The sequence below is a fragment of the Cygnus olor genome, chromosome 2 (assembly GCF_009769625.2).
Source record: "Cygnus olor isolate bCygOlo1 chromosome 2, bCygOlo1.pri.v2, whole genome shotgun sequence".
In the NCBI taxonomy this organism is placed as follows: Eukaryota; Metazoa; Chordata; class Aves; order Anseriformes; family Anatidae; genus Cygnus; species Cygnus olor.
The window spans coordinates 24,820,960-24,842,753 of NC_049170.1; the positions used below are offsets into that span (position 1 = coordinate 24,820,960).

The 21,794-nt window shown below is 34.4% G+C and overlaps 1 protein-coding gene across 16 annotated transcripts in view; it reads left to right on the top strand.

The window, feature by feature from the left end:
* The window catches only part of AKAP9 (A-kinase anchoring protein 9), a 113,729-nt gene that overhangs the window by 25,270 nt on the left and 66,665 nt on the right, over positions 1–21,794 (top strand). For 14 of the 16 annotated variants that reach the window (XM_040548801.1, XM_040548802.1, XM_040548805.1 and 11 more), the window contains 7 exons: positions 1,206–1,460; positions 7,151–7,195; positions 14,205–14,258; positions 14,666–14,836; positions 17,322–17,477; positions 18,263–18,460; positions 19,231–21,675. In XM_040548801.1, coding sequence (XP_040404735.1) covers positions 1,206–1,460; positions 7,151–7,195; positions 14,205–14,258; positions 14,666–14,836; positions 17,322–17,477; positions 18,263–18,460; positions 19,231–21,675 — 3,324 coding nt within the window. The remainder of the gene's footprint in view (positions 1–1,205; positions 1,461–7,150; positions 7,196–14,204; positions 14,259–14,665; positions 14,837–17,321; positions 17,478–18,262; positions 18,461–19,230; positions 21,676–21,794) is intronic. The other 2 variants (XM_040548795.1, XM_040548803.1) reach the window with 2 other exon arrangements.

A 21,794-nucleotide genomic window follows, 5' to 3' on the forward strand; every position in this document is an offset into this window, starting at 1 on the left:
GGAGCTCCAGAGCAGTGCAAGCTGGCGTGGTAGCAGAGCAGTGTCTGGGGAAGGCGCTCCTTGTGTCCGGCTTGGTCCGAGTGGTGCTGAAGAGGCTGAATGGAAACCTGGCTTTCTCGAGTGGTGAATATCATGAGCAAACATCTATACTGTAGATTCTTCTTTAAATTACAGCAGATTTGTCAAAATACATTATAGTTGGGTATTAGTTGATGTAAAAAGTAGTTTAAACTTTAAGGTCTTTCTTTGCATGCTCTGCATGTACTATGGAGTTACATTTACAAAACATACTCTAGCACTAATAATTGTTGGACTTTTTATTTGGAAAATACTCGTGTCTGTTACCAGATTTTATTGGTAGGATCTATTTAATTTTGAATTTTAATTGGTAAAACCTGCCATGCTCGTTTTTCTTATTTGAACAGAAACTCCGTTCTTCTTAAGAAAAAAAAAATATTTTAAATGGATTTTCTTGTGTAAACCACTATGAAGTGATTAAAAGTAATAAGCTCTTCAAAAGGCAGTGTCTTACAGTATTTGAATAGCTTATATACTAATTGGTTTTTCAACCGTGTGTCTGCCTCACCTGTGACTTTTTGTTCATCAGCATGTTTTGCTACAAGGTAGCGTACCTTGTAATTTGCTCACTGTCTGTTTTCAGACCGTTCCCTTATTATGTATTTTGCTATTTCTTTGTGATGTTTCAGTACTTTGAGGTGCTTTTTGAGTTCTAACATAAAATTAAAAAAAAAAAACTAAAAAACTTTATTTGATACCTGGTGGAAGAAAGGTTTGCTTTTATCTGTGTCTGGTCTAAAAAACAGAAGTAATTTCTATACATTTTGAGATATTTGCTACTGTAATTATTATAGTAATTTCATCACATTGGTACCTTTACCTTTGGATGTTCTGATTTCTAGGTTTCTGTCTGTGAAACAGTAACTGGCTGATATGAATCCTAAAAGGAATAAGAGTAATAGATAGATTGCTTTAAAAAATAGAAAAGAAAAAACTTCAAAGAAATAAAACAACGTGAACAAAAAATAATCTGAATGTAGCTTGAGATATGCAGCATTAACTTCAAACATTTCGTTAGTGATTAGTTTGAAGCTTTATGTAGAGCAGCTGGTGAGCCTTTATAGGGGATATCATTAGTAATAAAGTAGAAAACTTTCACCTTTAACAAGATTTTGTCTTCTGTACAGCTTGCCCAATTTAGGCAGCGGAAAGCACAAACTGATGGTCAGAATGCGTCAAAGAAGCAGAAAAAGAAAAGGAAAACAGCAAGCATCAAAGATGAAGAATCAATACAAGATGGGATTGATATTGATCGATCTCGAGGTGATGAAACATTCACGTGCAGCAGCCGAAGGGGAGCAGCTGCAACTGCTGAGTTTGCTGTTATGAGGACTTTGCATAGTGGAGATATTATCACACACAGCCAGACTTACACCACTGAGGTAAGTTTGTCTCAGGCTGTAAACTGTGAATTAAAATTTGGGCTTAAAATAATTTATTAAATTTGAGAATGGAAATAAAGGAGTTATATGAGGCTGTAGATATTATTTCCTTCCCTCTGCTTTCTGTCTTTAATGTCCAGAGAAGGTATTTTCTGATTGCCTGCTGTCATCATGTTTTGTGTGGTACTCAATGTCCTGTAGATTACAGAAAGTTTGTTGGTACTGCTGTGCTCCCTAAATGGGCAAAAAATGGTTTTATATTATTGCTTCATTTTATGCATTTTGTTTTATTAAAAGTTTTCAAATTGCTGTGGATTTTTGATCACAGCAGCCATGGCTACAACAAAATGCAAAGCTAAGCATCTTTCTTGTATTCATAATGTAATTTGAGGCTTTCTGGTTAATGAGGAGGACAAACGAATTTAGAAAACACTGCTTAGAGCTGGATGGCTTAAGAGACTAATAAACAGATACTCTACTTTTACTGCTTGATGAAATATAATCCTGCTTGCTAGTGGTTGAAAGTACATGCTCTGGGAAGGCAGTAAGATGCCCTGTGTGATACACACTGACAGCCCAGGTCAGCTCTGAGGGGATGTGAATTCACATAACATAATATATTGTTCCCAATATGTATCTAGGGCCAAGAGATGCTGATGCTATTTACAAAATAGGTTATTGCATTCTTGAAAGCAGTGACTCTAAAAGGACGCGAGTGTCACTTTGAAATCAGCTCAGTTCAGATCCCCAGTTTTCTACATGTGAGTGCAGCCTTTTCTGAGATAGGCAGTACAGATGATAGCTCTGCGTTTTGATTCATCAACCCTTTGCTAGGTTGGACCATTTGTAACTATTTTGGCTCCATTATCTCCTTTCCAGTAGCCAAGAAGTAATAGACACTTTAAAAAATTTTCTTACATTCATCAATTAAAAACAAAAAAGGAAAAGGAAAAGAAAAGGTGACCATAGGGGTCATAGGTGACCATGGCTTATTTTGGCTTGAATGAAAAAAGCCCAAATCAACTTCTATTATGTTAAAATAGCTAAATATGAAGATGCTTAGCTTGGTTTGGTTTGTTTTATAAATGTAGCTTTAAAAGAATAAGCATGGTGATTACTTTCCACTTGTAACTTTTCTGTGCTGAATTGCTCATGACTTACTGATTTCTGAAACAGTATTTACTTCCAGTAAAATAAGTTGCTCCCAACTGGGAGAACATTTTTCTTTGCTACATGTTGTTTATGGCCTGCTTATTCATTTAAATAAGTAATTGTTATTTTGGAATTGAAAGATAGTTGCTAAAGTCTCAATCTGCGCAGTATTAATAGAAGAGGAAAAAATCTGAAATAGACTTAGTGAATCTGATAATTTACTGTTTTTATTCTTGTAAGTGCAATGCTTTGGACAGTGAGCTTGTATTACAGTAATTGGATTAGAGCTTGCTTAGTTGAAATGGCAGCCAATGTAACAGGCAGTTTGAGGCTAATCCCTGCAGTGGAGAATTAAAAACAGCTTCTTTGAGCTGTTTGCTTTTTCACCCAATGTTAAATCTTTATAGGCTGCTGTGTCAGGAGAGTAAGGCAAGATTACTGGAGGCATTATGTAGGATTACTTTCTAGGTAAATTTCAATTCAATTTACTTACCTCACCTTTTACTAGAATTCATATTTGGAATTGTTCTTTTTGTGCCGTAAAATAGACTCCAAACATCTGACCACACTGCGTATCTGTCTAGAAGTCAAGGATGGGCTCTGTTCTGGTAGTTACGTGGGAAGAAGTTTATCTTCCTGCAACTTTTCTCCTATGAATTTTTAGTCCCCAGTGGAATTAGTATGCCCAAATGTAAATCACCAAGAGCTCTCTTACTTGGTATCAATAACGGAAAGTGAAATAGAGGTACTCCTATTGGAGCTTATTCCTCATCCGAAGTTAGATGACTCCTTTTCACAGAGGGCAAAAGTCTGTTTATAGAATAAAAGTTATTTTTTGCAGTCATCCCTTTTCATCAACTAAGTTCTTTCATTTTTTTTTTCTCACTTAAGTGTCAGTTCCTCCAGCTGCCTGCAATCACAAAAACTACAGGAACTAATTAAAGAACTCTGGGGAAAAACTCTTTTTGTTGTATCCTTCTTGTCCATTCCATTTTACCATCTGTCTTAATTTACCTGTAATTTCTGTAAGGTTTTCCATCCTATGTCTGAGGAATAGTTTATTTACAAGATTTGTTGGAGAAATCCCAGTTGGTACTTCTCGGTTAAGTCTCTGGGTCTGAACTTACAGCACGTTAAATGCTTTTATATTGAGTTTCTAGTTGCCTTTTTTTTTTGTCTTTATTCTGTTGCAAGAATCTTTTGGTCTTGAGATTTATAGTGTCCTTTTACATATATAAATAAAGATAATAAAATAAGAAAATAAAGAGACAATTCAGGAAATAAACGGGATCAGTGAAACTCTTGGTTTTAGGATTACTTATTTTTGCAAATAAAATGGAAAAAAAGAAAAGCCAGTTCCAGGGTAAATAATTGATTATATCAACTTCTTTAAATGATGTAGCAGACCAGACTGATATGCAAGAGCATACCAGTGCCAGGAGAGCAAAAGAAATTAACCTGTGGCGCAGTAAAATTGTCCTTGAGTCACCTGAGTAGTAAAAGCTATTAAACAAAGCTTCTTAAAAAAGAAAAGTTCAAAGTTCTGTGATGAAGAATACCTGCTAATTGATTACAGTTGGATTACTAACTCGTCTTTTGTTTTTCACAGGACAAATCTGTTGGGTAGTAGTTCTAGAATAGCGTAACTGTTTATTCAAGTAGATGATAAAGGCTAGAGCTCCAGGTTCATTGTTTCGTTTCCATAACTTACTCCAATTGTTAGTTAGTCCCTCAGCTTTGACGAGCAAGGAGATGGTCTTCTGAGAGAGAAATAAATGAAACAGAACTGTTGTGAATTATTACTTGAATACCTAGAAACTATTTAAGTACTTAGGATTTATTCATGTTCTTGTTTCAATGCTTTGAAATCTTAGAACAGGGCATCCAAGTGCAAGGTCCTGCACCTGGGACAGGGCAATCCCAAGCACAAATACAGGATCTAAAGAAGTGAGATCTAAAGAAGCGCGGCCAGCAGGTTGAGAGAGGTGATTCTACCCCTCTGCTCTGCTCTTGTGAGACCCAACCTGGAGCACTGCATTCAGCTCTGGGGCCCCCAGCACAAGGACATGGAGCTGTTGGAGTGAGTGATAGGACAAGGGACTTTAAAGTAAAACAGGGGAGATTTAGATTAGATATTTGAAAGAAATTATTTACTAGGGGAGGGGTAAACCTGGCATTGGCACAAGTTGCCCAGAGAAGCTGTGGATGCCCCGTCCCTGGAGGTGTTCAAGGCCAGGCTGGATGGGGCTTTGAACAACCTGGTCTGGTGGGAGGTGTCCCTGCCCATGGCAGGGCGTTGGAACTGGGTGATCTTTAACGTCCCTTCCAACCCAAACCATTGTATGGTTTTATGAGAAACAGGGTAGTCATATTTAATAATGCATTCTTTTTAGCAATAGCTGAATGTTCAATATACATTCTCATTTGAGGAAAAAAAAAAAGTTAGACTCTGTAGAGTTAACTGAATGGAAAGTTAAAGTATGCAGTTGAACTTGAACTAGTTTTGGGAGAGCAATAGTAGTTAGGCTTGATCCTCAGTTATCACTACTGGAAACTGTTAGCTCAACCATATACTTTTGTATATAACAACAACCTTACATAGGGAGAACAAAGGAGAGATTAATAGTTCCACTGGCAAATTTTTGTCTTCATACGGAAGTTGTTGCTTTTCTTCCCACACGACTAAGGCCATATTTAATTAATAATGCTCCTGTAAATTTATCCTACTCTGTAAAAACTGGAAGATACATTATTATAGACTGCCACAAGCTTATAAACCAGAAAATGCAGCAAAATTTTGATTGCTACTTTCCTGTTAATTATAATTTTCTTGCAAACTGACAAAGCTAAAATAAACTTGTTTTCTCTTCTGCCCACTAATTAATCCATGTTCAAAAATGAATCTAGAATTTTGTAGTTATGTTTGTACAACAGTTTACAATGAGGTCATTTTAAAAAGTCAATGATTTAGGTAGAATTTTGTTCCATGGATAGTCTTGGTTCTCTCCCCTTAGTACTCATCCATTGCAATTGGAGTATGTTAGTACTGGATAGCCGTCCTTTTTTTAAAGAAAAAAAACTTTTACTATCATCCATGAAAGTTTTCAAAGGAACATAACCACTTCTCTTTCTTGTGACCAATTTAGTATTTGAGTTCTTTTCCGAGTCCTGTGATAATGTTGGACAGCCAGTACCAAAGAATATATCTTCTGAACAATGCTGAACAAACAGCATATAGAAACAAGAAAATGGACATCCTGTTTTTTGTAGGCAGATTACCTCCTTTTTTGTATTATCTTGCAGTAAGTTCCTCTGAATAACGCTCACAGATGAAAGTATTTCTGATTTTCTGAAAAGTACTTAGGTCTTGTGTGTTATCATTAAGGTAGCAGCTGCATAGATGATAGAGATAGTTGGCTATAAAGGGCCTTTGTAATGTCTCTTCAGTGTATTTTAACCATCAACCATGTTATCAGTGAAGAAACTAATAAATAAAAATAAAAAACATCTTGCCAGAAGAGTTTAGCTGTTTGTACCAAGAAAATACTGTGTGGCATAAGTGGTAGAATAAGTGCAAATTAACAACCTGAAGTCGTAGTGAAACAGACCCCTATTTCAAATCTCATAAATTAATGGGAGAACTGATGAATAGCTTCATTGGCATTGTCCTATCAAAAGATGTGTTGCTAACAATATGTGTATATATGAATTTTTTTGAATTATTTCCTTTTAAACTGGACCCGTGTGGTTCAGACAGATGAGCTATGTAAAATCTAATTACTTCTGTTGACCAAAGAATAATTGAAGCATAGAGGGTGGATGGCTTAATAATGGAAGGTGCTGGATTTTTAAGTATGGTTGATCAGGTCTTGGGAGAGAGCATAGTTGCTTGGAGGGCAAGATGTGTGCCTCTAAAATGTTGACTACTCGTAATTGATGGTGACAGCAAAAGAATAACACAAAAGTCTTACAGTGGCAGAGGCTGATGTGTGAGCTCATAGGATTTAAGTGTTTTTAATGGATTTTTAGCAGAGTGTGGATTAACCCCTTAGTACAGAAGACATATCCATTGAGCTTGAGTTCATTTGGCCATCTTTCTGTAGTGACCTTCAAATAAATTTGTTGGCAAAAATACTTGGGATTAACAGACAAAAAACAAATCTTGATTGTTTTGAAGATTGAAGCAAATAGTTTTAAAAGATTATTTATGCTATTAGATAACGCACAACTAAAGTATGATGAAGAACTACATGGTTCCCACTAAAAAGTATAGGATGATATGGCCACATGCTTGTTATCTGCATTAGGAAAATAAATAACAATGTGTTTTTTCCTGATTTTAAGCAAAGTATTTGTTTTTATTTAAAGCTGGAATTTCAAGGAAGTGAAGGTAGCCTTTGCTGTATATATTCTAATCACATTCATGGATACCTGTTATATTTTTTAATACTGTCTACATTCTCAGAGAGAGATGGCATATGTCTTGTTTAACATTTTTAGAATTCCATCATTGTAAATATTTTAATATTTTGTTTTAGCCGGAAAGTGAAATTTCCACTACTGTAGAAGATTACAGTTCTGAGGTAAGACTGAAGAAACACTTCCTTTCTAACTTTTCTTTTAACTTTTTCTTTTACACGTATATCGAAATGGTGTGCACTGTTTTCCAAAAAGAAGAAGAAGGAAATAACACGTGATGTTATAGACAAAGCTGTTGCTTGTCATTACTGGTATGATTCATGTACCATTAAAGCAAGCATTGTGTCAACTACATAATGGGATGGCTGCTGTAATTGATAATATGATAGATTTATGAACTGTTGTAACAATGTCACCATTCTGGTCATAGTACTGATTTGTGTTACTATTGGAGTTATGGTTGTGCATAATTCCTACACATTTTCTTTTGAAAATTATTTAATGAGTTGATTATGTTTTAATGAGTTCCAAAGTAGCTGTTGCTCAGGGACTGGCTGGTCATCACTCTGCTGCTGGTAGGTGGTGAGTGATTGCCTTTGCATCACTTGGTTGGTGTGTGTTTGTTTGTTTTTCCTATACTTACTGAACTATTCTTATCTCAACCCATGATTTTTTCTTGCTTTTGCCTTTCTGATCCTATCCCCATCCTGCTGGTTGGGCAGTGAGCAAGTGACTGCATTGGGCCTTAGCTGCTGGACAGAGTTGCCCACCACACATTGGCATCCAATACTCATATCTGTCGCTTAAGAGGGAAGTAGACTATGTGGAAATTTGGTCTCAACAAATGAAACAGTTAACTATGTTCGTAATGAGTGAACTATCTCATGTTTAGCTGAGGGACAAGAACATGGGTGCACAAAATAGCCATGGAGTATCTGTTGTAAAAATAGTTAGTAGTTTAAAAAACCAAGTTCTTCACGTCTCAAACGGTAGCTGTTTTGGTTTGCAGCTCTCTGTGCTAAGCACTTTTGTAAAACATACCCCAGAATCTTAAGCTTGGCTAAGTAAGAGGGGATCAAGTAATCAAACATGCCTCCATTGCTGAAGTAAATTTGGTTTAGAATATTTACTGTGCCTCCTTTAATTCAACCTTTCTAAGAGAAGGCTACCACACCTTAGAATAACTATTTGGTCCATACTAGTATTATAAATGCTTATTGTGAGCTCTAAGGGAACGCACACACCAGACAATGCGTCCCTGACCTGGCACACTGTATGGCCTAAAAGTAAAATCATTGCCACAATGGACAGTCTAGGCATGCCCTGAAAACTGGGAGGACCTCTGTTTCTCCTTCTCAGCTTTAAGGCTTTGTCTTCATTACTACTTCTCCCAGTATGTTCTTTTGACCAACTCCTGTATGTTTTCTGTTCCTGAGCTTTTTTATAAAGAGTTTTTTACTTTCCCTGTAACGGTTTCTATTAATCTTTTCCCTTTTCCTTGTCCTTCCCCATTTTCCACTTGCTTGGTTTCTTAGCTCATTCCTATAGCACCTTTCTGGTCTTCCTTTTCCTTTGTTAGTCATTCCTAAGCCCAGATTCTTTTTCCAGCCTTTTCAACTTCATCTAAGCTTTTTTTTGTTTTTTATTCTCTCTCCCTTGAAAAACTATTCTTTATTTCCTCCTCTTATGTCTGTGTCTTCCTAATGTTCAGCTCAAGTTGTCCTAGATGAAAGCAGTACTGTTTCTTTCCAGCCTCTCATCAAATCCCAGTTACAGTTTCCCCCACAGATTTTGTCTTTGTCTTTTTAGTTGGAGTCCTTTTACCGTCCCTCTCTTCCCCAGTTTGAATCTTTCTCTCCCATTTCTTCTTCCTGTCCTTGTTTATAAGCACCCTCACTTTCTTCTGGTGTGTTAGGAGAAGGCACTTGGGAGTACAGCGAAAACATTCCCTCACATTCATTATTGGTTACTTTCATATACAGAATATTGAACCAAATGGACCCTTGGTCTGATCAATTGCAATCATTCTTACGCTATGTTTGTTGTAATGCAAATTTAATATATATATATATATATATATATCCAAGTCAGGCACCTGTAGAATTGAAGATTCCAGGCCAGCAGCTTCAAAGTGCTGTGAATGAAAGAAAGAAAAAAAAAATGGAGAGGGATAGGTGCAGATATGCAAACTCCACGTGGGGAAAAGGTCAGATTAAAGATGTAATATTTCTCACAGATAAAATATGCATTATTTTTGCATATTTTCCAAGGAATTAAAGAAAGAACAAAAAGAATTTTTGAGTTTGTATTACGTATGGTAAGAAGATAGGGCAGCACGTGCATACTGTTTGCCATTGAGAGTGAAATAACTCTACTATTGAGCAACTGCTGTGACCTTACTGCAGTGTTTTAGAATATATGCATCACCATGGTATGTGATTACTGTAAAATGGAATATGCAATATGTGCAAAATGAACCTCTGAAAAAAGTTGACAATGGCATTGATGCTTATATATCTTTACAGGTGAGGTATTATAAATATATATATATATATAATGGAATATGACTAAGAAAATTTGATCGCTGCTGAGGTTGTAGAAGCAGTGTTGGAAATTGATGGTGAAAGCTCAAGCAAACATATCTTTGCAGAAGGAGACAGAAAAGATATGGCATAATGCCTTATGATAATTGCAGATATGTTCTAGCATGCAGAAATGTTTTTAGTGTTTTATTATTAGTATTAGTTGACTTATCACATCTAAACACTTTAATATGACATAACTTTTACCCAGCTTCATTCTTCAAAGATTTCCATAGGTGCCTACAGAGTATGTTAGGGATCAAATTCTTAGATACTAAAGACAATAGAATTACAACCAGACTGCTTTCTGAATGTGCCTTTAAAAACAAACAAACAAACAAAAAATATTTCCTGCAAAATGCTTTTCCAGGCACTTTGTATTCTCATCCCTCCAAAACAACTTTTTTTCCTCTGTGAGACTTCTTTTCTAAAACAGAAGTAGGCAACACAAAACTTGTGAGTAGTGAAGTAGTACTGGGTCTGGTGAAGAGCAAATTGAAGTGGTGAGAGTTACTACCTTAATAAGCTGTTTTTAATTTAATTTAATGCAATTGTTTGGTATCTGCAATGTTATCTGAAATAACGTATTTAAGAATACCTATATTTAGGAATTACACTGGATTTTCAGTGTGTTTCATATCAGCTGTTATATTACTTCTATTATGAAAAGCTTTGTTTACATTCATGACCATCCTTTAAATAAAACAGTCAGAGCCCTTTTCAGGTGAGAAACATGAGAATAAGTTAAATTTTATATATAATAGCATAATTACGAAGTTGTGTCAAATCGTAAGCTTACTTTTGTTTCAGATACCTGACCTCCTTTTTGGAATTCTAAGAAACCACACATTTGTACAAATATAGGATTTCCATCTTTCTCCTATTTTTTTTTTATTTTATTTTTTTTCTATTTTATTTTTTTTTTAGCACATCTATATTCTCTATAGTGGTTTTTGTCAGAAATTACATTGAAGTGGAGACTGTCACGCTTCAAAGTGAAATAGATTTCAAATCATTTACTTTTTATAGTTGGTAAAATAAGCCGTATATTTTTAATTCGTCATCCACTTTTCTCTCCACTTTTCTTGGGGTTTTGGATAAAATTCAGTAATAAGTATTTCATTCTTTGATAGACTAATTAGACACAGGGTCATAAGGAGTTTTCTAATAAAAATTGAAGGAATCAGTAAATGTTTATATCAGTATTCTTGTCTTAGAAGATTCTTTTTGTAAAACATCTTAAACTGTAGTTAAAGGCTGTCAATTGTTATTCTTCAAAAGTTATTAGACTTAGTTATACTATATGATTGTAATTATTTTCATCAGAAACCGAAAATGGTTTTCATTCATGGAGTTTAAAAAAAAAAAATGATTTTCCCCAATTGTCCTAATTGCTAATTTTAGCTAAGTTCCATATAGTCAGTTGTGACATAACTAGAAAACTGAGGAAAGGCTAAATATTCCTAAGAGCACAGTCAAGCAGTGTTGAAAGCCAAAGTATTAATGTCTGTAAATGAATTGGGTGTCCAAAACGCACAAGAAGGAGAAAATGCTAAAACTATGAGGTAAAAATGTTAATCTATTCCAGACACTTCTGTATGTTTCTACTACCAAATCAATGCACTTTTTTTTAAACTATAATTCTGTTTGCCAACCTATAATAGGTTATTTTGTTTTCCTGTATTAGAGTATTTTTACATTTATCAATGACTGAACAGTAAGCATTGATTCATGTTGAGCACGGGTTTGCAATATATAAAGGGAAGTCTCTGTAGTACTGACATTAATGTTAGCAGTAACAGTATGTTATGTGTAACTGCCCAGTATTTCTGAGGTACAGTTTCAAGTATTCCAAGGCCTAAGGAGCACTGAGGAGGAGGGGCTGATGAACCTGTAGTAAAATGCAGTGTTTTCATAAATTTAATCCTGACCTCTGGTGGCAGTTATCATAAATTGCTACCTTACTTAGTCGTGAAGGTTGGTTTTCTCTTGTATTTTGGGAGAAGAAGCTTGCCTTCACTTGTCTAAGCATATGTATTACTGATGCAGTATAAATTATACCTTTGTTTTTAGCCAACAGATTACAAATTGCATTTTATATATTATTATAATAGTAAATATTATGTGAATTATTTTGATAATACAAGCAAGGAAGAAAACTCAAGAGAGTTAGAGCATACTTTGATGAACTTCCATAACCATCGCTGGTTTCATGTCTTATATTCACCCAAACAGTTGCTCCTGAGTAGCTAATGTGCTGTAAAATTGCATTTTTTCTTGCTTTGTGGTTAATTGTTTATGCAATTATATTCAGAGTGTTTGTTACTCCTGGCTCCCATTATCTTCCGTTATCTTATCTTATGTAGTTTGATTGCTTCTTTAAATGTTTAATTGTATGCTGGGGTATATAACTAAGCACATCATAAAACATTAAGGCATAAGGCAATTTCAGTGTTAAAGGTGAATTGCAAAGCTTTAAAAGAAAAAATAATAATAGTATCATCAATAGTATGGGCCTGCAGAAGAGCTCTGTACAAGTAAACCACTGGGCCCAGGAGACAACACACGTGAGTCCAATAGGCCTCATGTAGGTGTCTTTAACACTAAAGTTGGTATCTGGACTACAGTCTGCAGATGAGTGAAAAAATAATTTTGGAATGAGATTCTTGAAACTAATATCCAGCCACAACAGTCAGTCTGGTCTGATGCAGCAGGATTTCTGTCCTGCCTCATGTTGCCAGGTTGTTCACATGGCTGCTGTCAGGAGAGCGTTCTGGCATGGTGATTTTCAGATAGATTATGGTGCAGATTGTTGTCGTGTTTCAACTTGCACTTTGCAAGAAGGCATAAGACATTTGAAAAGAGAAGGTATGGGATGAGAAACAGAATGGACTGAGGTGTTAGTATGTGGTATCTAAGAGCTAGGCTTCTGTTTAATGAAGGCGGATTTCCAAAGTTGCAGACAGTTGTTTGGAATATGTATGCCAAAATCCCTTTTATAAGATCTTTTTGTAGAAATCTCAGCTGCTAAAGAGTCTGGAACATCTGAAGAGATGAGGCTTTTATGTCTGTCCTAGCAGCTCTTGTTATAAAGCATCAAAGAGTCACTGATTGTTCCACACTGAAAGGATCCATAGGAAGAGAATGGTGCCCTGTGTGGCAGTTTGCAAGAATCATACACTACATCCTTAGCAATTAAGCCTAAATAAAATAACAGTTAAACAGAAGGAAAATCATTATTTCATAATAGCTTCTATTAAACTAGTAGGGTTATTAATCTGGGACGTGAGCCAGAGTCCAAATAAAGACACTGGTGCTAGGCACTGTGTAGATACTTGTATGGCTGAATGCAGAGCAAACATCTGGCAATACACAAATGATGTGCAGTGCCTCTGTGAGCTTACTGGACTGATGTTTGCTGCAATTTTATTTATTCTTTCTGAAATAAGGTAGTAATCTCTCTGTGGTGTCAGGAATTGAAGTGGCAGTATGTCAGCTCTGCAAATTCATGTCTGATGCAAGATTATTCAAAACTTGATAACTATATTGATCCCATTTATAACAGTATGCTTCCATGTCAAGTAACTTACTGATTTGCTCAGACATGATAGTTTTTGGTAAAGAAGGCCTGATCTTAACTATAGCAGATCTCAGAACTATATAGCTGCTTTTTTGATGTAAACACAGTATTTGGGTCTGATATGATACCTTTTCATCTCTAGTACTATTATTTTTGTTTCAGGCTCTGATGTGATAAAGAGCTCTGAGAGGAAATACAGCTCTTCTTGCTTTCTCATTCTAAAACATTCGTCTGCTGGTTTAAAAGCCTGCATGTCTGTCTTGTGATTTCTCACAAATACATAGTGTGTTCTTTTTATCTCGATTTTTTAATTATTATTATTATTTTATTTTATTTTTAACCTATAACTTTGGCTTGTGCTTACCTTTTGGAAATTCATCATTATTGGTTTGTATGGTCTGTAGAACCAAAATTCTCATGGAAGCTGACAGGGGTTGCAGCGTTAAGTGAGTGAAGGAGGAAATTTTCAAATGTCTTATGTTAAATGGATAATTTCTGCTTCTTTTTAATCTTAAGAAATTCCTCCAGATTGTGAACATCAGTCTGTGATACTGTCTTTCATCCACTATAGAGATACTGAATACTTCTAGAAATAGTAGATCTTGGGGTGTATAAATATCTTTTGGAAATGACTATGTTTAGTAATATATAGAAATATTAAACATAATTTAAAATGGAGAATTGCTGCATTTTAATCATTTACTGTGTAAAGCTTTGCATTGACCTTTAGATCTGAATTCCTTTGTTTTCTCCAGATGATTAGATTTCTAATACGTTTTTTGGTTTTAGACAATAATATATATTTTTGTAATTTGTGGGGTTTATCTGTTACCTGTGCAGACTTTGATGCAATTTATTTTCTAAAAAGCTATTTTGTATTTCAAATGAAATAATTTTTTGTGGCATAAGAATTTATGTGGGTCTGCAGGAATCAAAGATTTCAAACAAATCAAAAATAGAAATCAAGGTTTATTTCAAATAATAATGTATTTAGAAATTGTCTTTATACAGGTAAATGGTTGCAGTTTTGTGACAAGAACAGCTATACCTGCAGACTTAATCAGGGTACAGTATTGCAAATTTAATTGTAATACTAATAATGAATACTAAAAACCTCAAACAATTTGTTTCAAACAAAAGTTGTGCTGTTGACTAATACTTTGTTTTGCATGCTGTGCTCTGTGTCTGCATTGCTTGATATATAAATACAGTTTATCTTTAAACTTAAAATAAAAAACATCTTACTGCTTGTATTAAGGCTAATATGAGGCAAGACTTGAAGAAATGCTTTATGTCAGTGTTTTTGAGGTGTGAATTATACTAACAAAAGAGGTTACCATGGTAATAAGATCCTCAATGCTGTATTATATGTTAATGTTCTAAGGTGGCATTTGATACAGAATTTGATATTTGAGTTTACTTATCTTGATAAAGCATAAAAATGGCATGTTAAGGAACTTGGATTGATTTAGGAAGAAGAATTTGGAGTTGGAGAGATTTGTTCAGAACATGGAATGCAGCACTCTGAGATGCATCTAGAGGTGATGGTGAATGAATTGGCTGGGAAACAACAAGAGATTGAAGAACTAAACAGAGAGCTAGAAGAAATGAGGGCAGCATATGGTACAGAAGGATTGCAACAGGTATAATTACCTTATGTTGCTTTCTACTTACTACTTGGTTACATGCAAAAATGCAGAGTATCACCTGAAAGAGTTCACGCTTAATTACAGTTGTTCAGAATGCAGTCAGCGTGTTATATGGAATTATGTGTAATTTCTTTTTAATCACATACCACGTGCTCTATTTCTTTGAATGGCATTTCCATCGTGTGTCCTTTTTCTCTATTTTGTGAGTAAAGTTTCAATGTTCTTTGCAGTGACTTTCTTCAACCAGGAATGGAGAGATGATTTTCTTCAAGAAAAGTCCTAATTCCTCTTTAGTTGTGCAAAGACTGCATTTCTTTTATGCCTTCTTGTTTCTAAAATATCCAAAAAAAAATCAGGTTTTACGTCTTAAGGAATGATATTACTAAGTTGGGCCTCAAACCAGAAAGGTATTTGTATACCTGAAATTCATTGATATTTCACAGTCTGAAATACAAGGCAACTGTGCCAGGATTATAATTTGGGTTTACAGTAATTTGGGATTACAGCAAAGTATTTCTTAATTTAGAAATACCATTCAAATATAAAGTTAGGTTGTAAAGAATATTAAATACTTCCAGTTTGAACAAGCGCTATGTCTTACTTGTCTCTTTATTTTAATTTGGGTACAGGCCATGTCACTGTATGCTTTTGTTTGTTTTGCAAAGAGCTATAGAATATTAAAATTGCTTTAAAATTCAGTCATTTTCACCTTCATTGTTATTGAACAGTTATAATTCTTTGCTTTTTCCATTTGTACTTTATATGTGAAAATGGATGTTATGTTTTCCATTAGCAGTGATGTTCGAGTGGTCGCCTTGGAGGGAGTTGGTTTCATTGCTTTGTCTGTTGGTGAATCTCTGGTGTTGCACTTTAAAACAAGTTTATCTTCTAATTACTGTGTCTTATATCCATTGTGCTAAACATAATAGTCATAGCATAATAAAGAACATAGTATAATTTTATTTTCAAGCAGTTGTGACTACTGTTTAAAGTGAAAATATTTGCATTTTAAATGACTACGATTACTATTTTAAAAATAAATCAAAATCTATTAAAACATGCTGCAGTACAATAATACTTAAAATATTTTTTAGCTGCAGCATGTTCTTTATGATAATGGTACAGTGCATAATATCTCAGCTGAGGAATGCATATGGTTTATTTTTCAGAAGAGGAAAGAATTGTAAAAACGGAGGATACAGCAGATGTGTTGTGTGTGGTATTCTGCCTGTTTGTTAAAGAAAAAGCTTGAGTAAAAAAGTTGAAAAGGAACACACAGAAGTGTGTGGATTTGAATAGATAAATTTACTTACTCAATTTCATTGAATAAATGCAAAAGGAAAGATATGACACACTTAGGTGTCCGATCTGTTCCTAATTTTCTTTATTATAACAAGCATCTAGTATTTCTACTAGATCCATATTTTTAAAGTAGGAGCTCACTGTAGTGTTCTGAAAAGAACTTTAAAAGAATTTCCTCAAATTCTTTGCACAGGTTGGCATGTTTAAGGGCCTCTTGGTTTTTATGTCCCACTGAATAATGTCCCTATCCTCTAAATCAGTAATCTTTTTCTGAAAGCACTATCATTTTACTTCAGTAATTAGCATGTAACCTGGAGAAACTTCTTTTTGAGAGCATAGTAAACAAAACAGTTACAGAAAGTGACTGATGGTTTTAGAAATGTCCAATATGTAGAGATGAAGCATGTACTAGCTTTGAATGAGTTCAACAAAGTGACTTTAAAGTGAATAGCATATTGATTTTATGTATTTGCACATGAATATAGTCCCAATTAGTATTATAGGACTTCTGGCTAATGTTATCTTACCAAAAAAAAAAAAAAAAAAACACCACTGCAAAGGATTTTTTTTCTGTCCTTTTATCATTTTTTTTATCATCACAAATTACAGAAAGTGAACCTATGAAATACACTGCATCAGTTTTGCAACCTGAGCTGATTTTTCATGTTGTTATGAATAAGGTCTGCAATGTAAGTTACCACACAGTGTCTATTATATACCTTTAATATAATCAATGCAATTTATTGCACTTTGTGACAGGTGACGTAACTTGCATTTATTGTGTGAAAAATGTGTGGACAAGAATAGTTGGACAAAATTGCTGATGCTTTATAATTGGGTATCCTGACTTCTACCATGATGGTATGGTTTACATGGCCACACTCTTTAGTTTAAAAGCAAATTCTATATTTAATTAATTAATCTTCTTAAAAGTTCCGATTTTGTTTTTTTGATAAGTATATTTATGGAGAACTTGTACACAGTTGTATGAAGACAAAAAATGTCACTGAAATGCTTACAAATAAGAGTTTGTGAAAACAAATTTTCCAGTATGTCTGTGTGACATCTTTTTAAGAGATGTTAGGGAACACGTATTCCTGTTTAACTAGAACAAGTTAGTATTTTTTCTGTCTGTGGCTTTGATGTGTATTAATTGTTTAAATTTTATTTTTTGTAGCTGCAAGAATTTGAAGCTGCTATCAAAAAAAGAGATGATATTATCACTCAGCTCACTACTAACCTACAGCAAGCACGGAAAGAAAAGGATGAAACTATGAGGGAGTTTTTGGAGCTTACAGAACAAAGCCAAAAACTGCAAATTCAGTTTCAGCATGTAAGTTACAGCACTAACAATGCTTATTTGGGTTTGAAAACTCATGTCACTTTGGAGGATCTGTAAATAGCTGCTTCCTGCAGAAATGCAGAATTTTATGCATTTTTTAAGATTTGGTCCCTTGGTATAGGGAGCTGTATATTATCTGCAGTCAATTTAACAGTCCTACAGTTATCATTATAGTAGCTGGTTTATTGTACTAATTCACTATAAAACAATAGAGATTAGTCTGTTTTCTTTCCTAATGTGTAGTGATAGCTGCTGATAAATACTGGATGATGGCAATTGTCTTAGGGAGAAAAACACTCATGTAATTACTGTTCTCAAAGATTTGGGCTGAAATCCAAAGAGTTACCTTTCCAATCAAAACAGCAAGCCATCAGTTTGGTGGGCCACCATTTCATGCTTCAGCCCTGTATTTTTGGATAAAATCTGCCTCTTGTGGTGTTCTTAATTACCTAGCTAATTAATTAAAATTGGATTCGTGAACCAGTAATTACAACTAGTTCATCTTACTATTTAGAGATTTTTCTGAGACACTGCTGTACTGTATTAGCTCACCATAAAACAATTTAATTTTAAATATTTTTTATTTATTGGTCTTCCAACAAAATAGCAGTATTTCAGTTCCTCCTAGAAGAAGTTATAAAATTTTGTGATTGTCTGTGCTTGTGAAGTGGAACACAAAATTGAAGACCATAGCTGTCTCTTTCTGTAGTGCAAGCTGTTTCTGAAATATTTGATACATTTTTTGTTTGTTTGTTTTTTTGTTTTTAACATGCAAGTTACAGGCAAGTGAAGCCCTAAGGAACACCAGCCATAGTTGCACAGCTGCTGATTTATTACAAGCCAAGCAACAGATACTCTCACATCAACAACAGCTAGAAGAACAAGAATGTCTGCTGAAGAATTACCAGAAGAAGAATGAAGAATTTCAAGTGCAGATTGCACATCTTCATGATAAAATCAAAACATATGAAATGGTATGTTCCTTATTAGAAAAGATCTCTTTTGTTATTCTTGTTTCTTTTTATGATTTTGTAGTTCCTTTGAAATATAAAGCTCAGAGCACGGATTATGAGTGTGCTGCATGTAATGCATACACAGTTTTTAAATCTGTGTAAGACCACATGTGTTGACTTATCTGTTGATATTAAATGCATAATATGCATATAATTTAGAGCTGAGGTGCTTATGTCAATATTATTCATCATTTTTTAAAAAAATTGCAGAAATATTTTCAATTGATGAAACTATCGTGAAAATTAGAATGTCTTTATAAAGTGATATCATTTTGTTAGAAAAAAAATAAGAACCTGCTTGAACAATCTTTATTGTTTTGAGGAAAGAATTTCTTCATGTACATTTTATATTGTCCATGATGGTAGACTTCTTAGAAGTACTTAAAATAAAAAATAAAAAAAAATCATTAAAAGTTAGAAAATACAAAGTTTTCAGTAGATTGTGCCAAATATCTTCTGAAATATCAGAGCACAACTAGAAAAAAAAAAAGGAAATAATTTTTGTTGTGATTTTTTCTCTCCTTTGGAGAGCAAAGGGGAGAAGTCACATATCCCAAATGTACAGAAAACCTCCAAAAGAGGGCAAGAAGTAACTTATTTAGTTTTTATAAATGATCATTATTCTATGATATTCTCAAGAAAGGCATTGTGTTTAAATAGCTAAATGTATAAATGTTCTAATGTGTTCAGGAAATGAACTAAAAATAAAAATGTTTTTGCTCATTTTTAAGGAAAAGCACAAAAACGAGGGTGAAGATATGAGTAGACTACAAGAAAAAGAAGCATTAGTTGAAGAGCTGGAAGCAAAACTTGGAGAAGAAGAAAAAAATTCATTTCAGCTTAAGGAAAAATTATCAGATGTCAGTAAATTACACGAAGAATTAAAAGAACAGATTTCACTAAAGAACCAGGAGATAAGTAACATGAGAGTTGAACTTACCACCTACAAACAGAAAGAAAGACAATGTTCTGATGAAATAAAACAATTAATGGGAACTGTGGAAGAACTGCAGAAACGATGTTATAAAGACAGCCAGACTGAGGCTGACATTGTGCAAAGAATGGAATTGGAAACACAAAGGAGACTGGCACAACTTCAGGCTGAATTAGACGAAATGCATGGCCAACAGATTGTCCAAATGAAGCAAGAATTAATTAAGCAACATGCAATGGAAATTGAACAGCGTCTTTCACAACAAAAAGTAGAATTGGAGAAAACTTCAAGTCTGTGTTTGAATGATAATGTTAATAAAGATCAAATGCATTTAATGAATATTAAAATTAATGAATTGAATGTGAAGTTGCAAGATGCTGATAATGAAAGGGAAAAAATAAAGCAAGAATTGTCACAACAGATGGAAGTAATTTCAGCAGAGAAGTCTCTTCAACAAACTAAAATTGAAGATCTTTTCCAAGAATTGAACTTTTCAAGAGAGCAGGTTCAAAGAGCCAAACAAACTATAATGGATATGGAATGTAGGTTGAATGAAGCTGAAAAATACCAGTTTGTGATTGAAGATCTAAAAACTCAACTGGCTTCTGCCTCTGAATTTAGGAAGGAATTGGAATTAAAACATGACGCAGAAGTCACAAATTACAAAATAAAACTTGAAATGCTTGAACGGGAGAAGGATGCAGTTTTAGACAGGATGGCAGAGTCTCAGGAAGCAGAATTAGAGAGACTGAGGACAAAGCTTCTGTTTAGTCATGAAGAGGAACTTTCCAGACTTAAAGAAGACTTGCAAAAAGAGCACATGGTGAACATGGAAAGCCTTAAAGATAACTTGAATATGCACCATAAACAGCAGTTAGATGGTATACAAAAAGAAATGAGTCAAAAGATAGAAGTCATGCAGCTTGAAAAGGACAACTTAATCACAAAGCAAAATCAGTTGATATTAGAGATTTCAAAATTAAAAGATTTACAGCAGTCTATTGTAAATTCTAAATCTGAAGAAATGACCCTTCAAATTCATGAGCTGCAGAAGGAAATTGAAGTGCTTAGGCAAGAAGAAAAAGAAAAAGGTATTCTTGAACAAGAAATTCAAGAGCTGCAGCTTAAAACTGAATTGATGCAGAAACAAATGAGGGAGACAGAAGATAGCCTTCAAAACAAATGTTCAGAACTTGAAACACAAAATAACCTTCTTCAGGGGGAAAACAAAACTCTGGAAGAGAAATTAAAAAACATGTTGGTAGTCTCTGAAGCAAATGACGTTGTTACTGACAGTATTAGTTCTAAGTCAGAAAATGTGGATGTGCAAGAAAGAATAGAAAACCTGATTGCTGAAAATGAGCAACTCAAAAAACAAAACAATCAACTCCAAGAGGATACTGAAAGGCAGAAGAGTGCATTTTTGTCTACTGAGAAAGAACTTGAAGCTAATTATAAAAAGCTGCAGAAAGAGTGTGCAAGCCTTCTGAAGGCAAAAATTGAGTTAGAAGAGAACAATACTAAGCAGGAAGCTGAATATAAAGTCAAACTCAAAGCTTTGAGCGAAGAACTTCAGCACTTGCAAAGCAATAGACCAGTTGTATTTAAAACTAGAACTGCTGGTTTTGAAGGGAGTAAAGAAAAGATGTCCAGGGCAGACACACTTGAGACTGGAGAAGTTGTTGAGAAAGATGTGACAGAACTTATGGAAAAGCTTGAGGTTACCCAACGTGAGAACCTGGAATTATCCCTTAGACTTTCTGATCTTTCTGAACAGTTAAAGTCAAAGCACAGTGAAATTTGTTGTTTAAATGAAGAAGTTAAATCGTTAAAAGATGAGAAAGAACAAGTTCTAGCAAAATGTAAAGAACTAGAAGATATAATTAGCTATGCTCAGAGAGGAAGTATTAGTAGTACTGGACCTAAGACAAAATGTTTTAAAGGAAAAGCCATAAAGACTGCTACTCCAGCATCTGAGAATAGAAGTAAAACATCTGGTCCTAGCAATGAAGTAAATGAAGGAACAAATGTAAGAGAAAATCTGGGTTCAGGTAAAGATACCAGTCATCAGGTAACAAAAGGAAAGGAAATTCAGCAAATGTTGAAACCAGAGCAGCCATCTCTTGTAGAACATTTGCATGAGATGACAGACAGGCTGCCAGATGAAACATCGTTAATAGCCAGTACACAGAGTGAAAATAATAATCTTCAGCAGCAAGTGAATACATTAAAATCAGAACAGGTATGTTACATAAAACTGTAAAGAACCTACCTACAAATATTTCTAGGAGCTTGCCCTTGGATCTTTGTATCATGTTTTTCCTTTTAGCTGCTTTAAAGTGCATTTGCATTGTGATGGGT